General features: G+C 40.0%; 1 protein-coding gene across 9 annotated transcripts in view; it reads left to right on the top strand.

The window, feature by feature from the left end:
- The first annotated feature begins 5705 nt into the window (after window positions 1-5705).
- The window catches only part of RBM33 (RNA binding motif protein 33), a 170416-nt gene continuing 169131 nt past the window's right edge, over window positions 5706-6990 (top strand). For 7 of the 9 annotated variants that reach the window (XM_051961069.1, XM_051961075.1, XM_051961073.1 and 4 more), the window contains exon 1: window positions 5707-6000. In XM_051961069.1, coding sequence (XP_051817029.1) covers window positions 5952-6000 — 49 coding nt within the window. In that variant the 5' untranslated portion in view covers window positions 5707-5951. Of the gene's footprint in view, window positions 6001-6990 lie in introns of all 9 variants that reach the window. The other 2 variants (XM_051961072.1, XM_051961068.1) reach the window with 1 other exon arrangement.

The raw sequence follows: 6990 nt of genomic DNA, 5'->3' as shown, positions 1-6990 counted from the left end.
TTAAATCAAATCTTTACAGAATTTCTCTATTTCTTCATTTTTTATTATTAATGTTAGCCTATCTGCTGCAAATATTTTTCTGGTATTTTTCTTAGTTAATAAGAATCTTGTTGCCTTTGGCACAAGCACTTTTGTTGATTTTTAATGTACCTTTTTAAAAATTCCCTTTTTGGCCTTGATAAGTATCTTTAGCTACAAACTCTTTGTCTTTTGTGTTCATTCAAGAATCTTAGGATATATTTAGTGATGATGGACATTAGACAAAGAGCACACATCTACATTGTCTTCATATTCCATACATATTTGAAAGCATGTAGTTTAGAATGTCACCAAAAAATTTTTATTAAAAGAACAAGCCAACATTCGTTTCATATATATGATGCAAAACCTTAATTTCTTACAGCTTCAACATCAAAGGTTACTCTGATAGATACAGGTTTTCCTTCCTCATTCCTACCCTCAAGACCATTCTTGGTCTTCTGTTCCTTCTGAGTCAGGGGAAGGTATTCCTGTTTTCTTGTTACTACTCATATCTCCATAGCATAGCTGCTTACTACTCCCACTCTAGGATAGACCACGTCAGGCAAACCTCCAGAGCATTTTTTTTTTTTTTTGATGACTTTTCCTTAGTGTGAGATTGTGTGTGTGGGCCAGAGGAGGCAAAGTGGGAGGGAGGGAGGAAGGGAGATTGTGGAAAGGCAGATAAGAGGTTATCCAAACTTCATTTCCTACACTGCTTACAATCATACTTTTTCTGGATTGTTTTCATAGGTTAAAATGGAAAAGTAGAAGATAGGAAGTAAAATTCCTAGGATAGAGTTCTCTCTGAACTTCAGGCTTTACCACTTGGCTGCTCATCACCATCATGAACAAAACTGGCTGATCTGTACTCTGGACTTTGCCTTTAGTTTCCCTTGTAATACTGTGTTTCTTTCTTGCCTGATGTAAACAAGACTGACTTGGTTGTGAGCAATCTATTTTGTCCTCTTAGTAGAATGCTTTGGTTTGCTTAATCTCTGAATCCTGATTCTTCATCTCAACCAGGATAATTTCTCAATGGTTGCACCCTTACTAATTCCACCTTTGTCCATCCTAGCTATATTAACCATCTGTTATTTCATCTTAGCAAGAGTCCACAAACTTCTGCCTGAAGAAAACATATTCAGAATGTCCTCACAAATGAATTCCCATCTCCCAAGAAAAACTTAAAAAAAAGATTTTTTAATAAAAGTTATTTTGGGTTAGATGTCTTATACTTCAGATTGTATTGATAGATATGGTTATACTCCAATTTATTATTCCAAACAGGGCTGAGGGCCTCTTGGGCCCTTTCATGGGTTATAGAATTATTTTTAGGAGAAGAAAATAATTGGTTTTTCTTTCTTTCTTTCTTTCTTTTTTATTATAGCTTTTTATTTACAAGATATATGCATGGTAATTTCTCAGCTTTGACCTTTGCAATGACCCTTCTGTTCAAACTTTTCCCCTCCTTCCCCCCACCCCCTCCCCTAGATGGCAGGTAGAGAAATACATATTAAATATGTTAAAGTATATGTTAAATACATTATATGTATACATATCCATACAGTTATTTTACTGCATAAGAAAAATCAGACTTAGAAATAAGATAAAAATAACCTGAGAAGGAAATCAAAAATGCAAGTGGACAAAAATAGAAGGAGTGGAAATGCTATGTTGTGGTTCACACTCATTTCCCATAGTTCTTTTGTTGGGTAGCTGGTTCATTTCATTATTGAACAAATGGAACTGATTTGATTCATCTCCAGTTTCTAGCCACTATAAAAAGGGCTGCCTTTTTGCACATACAAGACCCTTTCCCTTCTTTAAGATCTCTTTGGGATATAAGCCCAGTAGTAACACTGCTGGATCAAAGGGTATGCACAGTTTGATAACTTTTTGAGTAGTTCCAGATTGCTCTCCAGAATGGTTGGATGCATTCACAATTCCACCAACAATGTATCAGTGTTCCAGTTTTCCCACATCCCCTTCAACATTAAGCATTATCTTTTCCTGTCATCCTAGCCAGTCTGAGAGGTATGTAGTGGTATTTCAGAGTTGTCTTAATTTGCATTTCTCTGATTAATAATGATTTGGAGCATCTTTTCATATGGCTAGAAATAGTTTCTATTTCTTCATCTGAAAATTGTCTATTCATATCCTTTGACCATTTATCAATTGGAGAATGGCTTGATTTCTTATAAATTAGAGTCAATTCTCTCTATATTTTGGAAATGAGGACTTTATCAGAACCTTTAACTGTGAAAATCTATTCCCAATTTATTGCTTCCCTTCTGATCTTGTCTGCATTAGTTTTGTTTGTACAAAAGCCTTTTAATTTGATATAATCAAAATTTTCTATTTTGTAATCAATAATGATCTTTAGTTAGAAGATAATTGTTTTGATGAAAAATCCAGGTAGAATCATAGGCAAAGATTTTAAGGATGCTTGTTGGGAGATTAGTTTGTTGATGAATTTGAAAATCTAATAATTTCCAGACTAGATTGCTGTTATCAACTCTTTGGTGGCCTATTTGAATCCTCCAAAGCATCCACCATCCTCCTATAATATATTCTACATGTTGCTCCTTAGATATAGTATTGGAATTGCAAATATGTTATTCCTGTTTTAAGAAACATCATGCAGAAGTGATTACTGTTTTCCTGAGGACTATCAAGCTTATAGGAAAAAAAAATTAATGAATGACAATAAGAGTAAAAACAACTTAAGTTGGGTTTTTAAAAGAGAAATATAAAAGATTTTTAATATATTCCCTCTAAAAAAAACAGAGAACATAAAACCAATTTTGTAAACATGGAAACAAGCAAAGGGAAATAAATTCACATATAAGTCAGAAATAGAATTTTGCTTAATATGATGCATGGCACATAGAAGGTACCTGTCTGCTGGTGGTCCATATCACATCTTCCTATCTTCTTGATCCTTCCCTCTATTTCTCCCTATCCCTATTTTTTTTTTTTTGGGCCAATTTTGGATTGAAATAATTTTTCCATTCTTAACCCCAGAACTATCCTCTATCCTTTAAAAAGTACTTAGTTTATCTTTTTTATGTCAATGTTTAAAATTATGCAAAATAGTTACTTCTTGATGTCACTCTTTCAAATAAGCATAAAAAAGCAAAACAAATCAACACATGTCTAAGAGGTATATCACATTTTGAACCTATAATATACCAACTCTTCACCAAGAGTTATTCATTGATGTCTGATTGATGTGAATGTATTAGGGCTTGCTTAATGAATTTTGAAAAAAAAAAAAAACATTAAATGTTAACTATGTGTCAATTGTTGCACATACAAATATAAAGGTGATACATTCTTTGCCTATAAAGTGCTTACATTCTAACACACGTAGGAAAGGTATTACCGAATTGTGTTTATGTAGTTAAGTTATAGTTCAGGTGAGAAAAGAGCAGGATAATCAAAGTACTGGTTCGAATGTAGTTCTCAGAGCAAGATGAGCAAAAGGAGATAAGGGAAAGGGAGAGCTGTATAGTAGCAAGGTAGAAAACTGCTTAGCAGTTCAGAGGAATTCAAGCAAAGTTAACAATATGTTACAGTGGATAAGAGTGAGCGGTCCCTGTATTCTGTAAGTCCTGAGTTCAAATTCTGCCTCAGACTGTGTCCCTGGGTAAGACACCATTACCTCTTTTTGTGTTTCCTCTTTTGTTAAATGAGGATAATAACAGCACCAATCTCCCAGGATTGTTGTGGGAGAATCAAAAGGGCTTGGTGCAGAGCTTGACATATACTAAATGCTTAATATTTGTGCCCCCATGGTCCTTCTTCTCAAGAGCTGAATGTGGAATTCGGATGCCTAACAGGGTTATTTTTCTTTGATTTAACCTCCTGCTTTTACTCACTTTACTTTGCTTCAAGTCATGTAAGTCCTCTCAAATTTCCCTGAATTCTTTATTTTTTATAAATGCTTATATTTTTTTTTCTGTGCAATACTATTCCATTTTTTTTTTTATAAAGTTGAGAATAAAGTTGGCTACTTGAGAATAGATGTACACTTACTTTCTTTAAAAAAAAATTTTTTTTTTTTTTTTTGGTTGAGGCAATTGATGTTTTGCCCAGGGTCACACAGCTAGGAAGTGTTAAGGTCTGAGATCAGATTTGAACTCCTGAATTCAGAGCTGGTGCTTTATCCACAGCTGTACCTGGACACCTACTTTCAATTGTTAGCTACTCCCAAAAAAGTAACGAGTAAGGACTTTTATGTATATAGGGACCTTTTTTATTCTTGTACTTCTTGGGTTTATATGTCTAGATATAGAATTGTTGGATCAAAAGGTATTTACAGGTTAGTGACTTTACTAGTCTAATTTCAGAGACCATCATCATTTAATCAACTGTAGTTTGCCTTTCTTCCTACTCTTCTAACTATAACGACCTTTTCAATTTAGCTCAAATCCTTTCCCTAACGTTGATTTTGTTACTCAAAGCTCCACTAAGACTGAATTCTGAGGTCTTATCGTGCTATAGAGGTGATCCTAGTACCGTGGTAAACTTGGGCAGGCCCTATCCAAGAGAGGCAGCTAAATTTTGGAAGATCAGTAGGTTTTATTGCCGGGCAACTCAAAAAGTAAATAAGGTCTATGTTAAAATAAATATTTTTCATTAATTTAGCACAAGACCTAGCATATAGTAGCCACTTAATAAATACTTACTAAGGTTATGCTGAATATGGTCTGACAAACTGACAGTGTGAGTTTTGGGCGGGTCACGTGACCTACTTGCCTCAGTTTTTTCATCAGTAAAATGGGGATAATACTAGCAGCTATCACCCAAGGTTGTTGTGAGGATCAAATGAATTAACTGTAAAGCACTAAGAACCGTGCATGGCACAGAGTAGGCGCTATGGAAGGAACTGTTAGTATTATTAATTTGGCTCTTGCTCCAGCGTTCTGTAACGATTACTTCTGGTCTTTAAAAAAAGAATACTGTACTGATACGCTGTTTCAACACTTCATAGTCGCTGGGAGATTCCCAGTTCTAAGTTCAGAAAGTCCCAGTACAATTCGGTAAAACGACCGAAGCAGGGTTTCCACACTCGACCACGAGTTCTCCGAGAGTTAAGACTGGAAGCTACCAGAGGGCAGGAGGCACCTCTTTTTAAAGCTCAACCTGAGCAACCAGTGCACGACCCTCGAGGCTCTGTGAAGAACCGAGAAAGAGACAGCAGACCCCTCGGTTTCCCTGCTCAAAGTACAACTCAAGGACAAGGGACAAGGCCGCCTTCCCTTCCTCACCCCCTCTGCAACTCTCTATCACCATTGGCGATGTGCCCGCCGTAAATCACAAAACGGAAAGCCGCAAAGCAGTTTACGATAGACTCTTCTACACTGGGGATGGGGGTGGGGGTGGGGCTGGGGCTTTAGTCCTGGTTTTTCGGCTTTCGGGGGTGCCTCCGGGAATTCGGACAGTCTAGGCTCTAAGAGGGAATTCCTAAGCCTTCCCAATACTTTCAAACCTATTCTCTTTCCCAGAGAAATCCGGTTTTTGCCGGCAGGCCAGACCGGCGCGCGCAGCTTTCATTGCCCCTCGCGCGTGCGTATTGAGTCGGCTGCAGTTCTCGTCTCACGCTCGGAAGCACGTGCTCACGGGAGCCAACCCGGGGACAGGCTCCTGCAGTCCGCCACCATCCCGGAGTGCACCGCGGCGGCGGAGGGAGCGCAGTCGGCGGCCATGTTGGGATAGTTTGTTGTTTTCTTCCTGCGGAGGAGAAGGGGCCGGTGTGGACAACGAACCGCCCCGGCCTCTCCTCTCTCCTCCCCCTCCCACCCTGCCCCGGTCCTCGGGTCGTCCCTTCCCCACCTTTCACCCTCCCTTCGGCCCAGGATCAGGCCTGTTCTCCCCGCCAGCTGGTTTGGTGGGGGTGAGGCCGAGAGCCGAGCTCGGGAGTCACCATGGCGGCCGCCCTGGGTGCGGGCGGAGGAGCGGGAACCGGAGCCGGAGGTGAGTCAGGTCGCCCCGCTCGGGACCCGGGAGAAGCCGGGGAATGGCGGCTAGACGCTGGTAGACAGGGGCAGCAGGGAACCGAAGAATTCGGGGGCCGAGCTGACTCCTTTGGTGTCTTCCCTCTGTCTAACCTCTCCGGGCCCCCATCCATCCCCATCCCCTATTGTCACTTGGGGGGAGGAGAAGCGGCTCCTGCTCCTCCCGCCATGCAAGCCCCCCTCCCCCCGCTGCTGATTTGGCCCGGAACTTTTGCTTCTGACTTGTCATTACGATGAGGAGGGGCGGGGGTTAGGGAGGAATGAGCTGCTGGGTCTGTGTCGGGGTCGCTAGTAAAAAACCCTCGGACCCCTACCCCGCCCCCAGCTTCTGTAGGCCTGAAATGTCACTTTGGGCAGTGTACTCATTAGGTGCTTGGCAGATGCAAGATAGGTCGGGGGTCGTTTTAATGGACAGTGTTGAGAAGCCTTGCACATACAGGAGAAACTTGTAACTTTACTAAAAACGGACAGCCCCCAGTTCCACAGGCAACAACATGGATTAGTCTTGAGGAATGTTGAGGATGTTGTATTAATGCTTTTGAAAAAGCGAGAAGTCTTTTAAAAGTGCGGTTCCCTTTTGTCTCTTTACCCATGTCAAATTCTTGAATGGAAACTTGATTTTCCCCTTATGTTTAGTTATCTGTGCCTTCTCACTGGGGGGCGGGATGGCATTATTTTGATTAGGATGTTGTCAGTTTATCTCTTAGGTTCTCTTCACAAGATACTTTCTCATATAGCATAAATCTAAAAATAAATGAACTTTAAAACATTTTGGCTGAAATTCTCCCTCCCCAATTCCATGTGGAAAATTAATGTCTTTGAAAATGATTTTTCAAAAAGAACTTGAGAAATAGGACACAGTACATTAAACAAAAGCAGTTTGGGGAGGAAGGATTGAAGAAAGTTCCTTTGGAGTTCACGCATCAATTAACAGTAGTCTCATTAATTT

The sequence above is a fragment of the Antechinus flavipes genome, chromosome 5 (assembly GCF_016432865.1).
Source record: "Antechinus flavipes isolate AdamAnt ecotype Samford, QLD, Australia chromosome 5, AdamAnt_v2, whole genome shotgun sequence".
NCBI lineage: Eukaryota > Metazoa > Chordata > Mammalia > Dasyuromorphia > Dasyuridae > Antechinus > Antechinus flavipes.
This window is presented reverse-complemented; position numbering and strand designations above follow the sequence as displayed.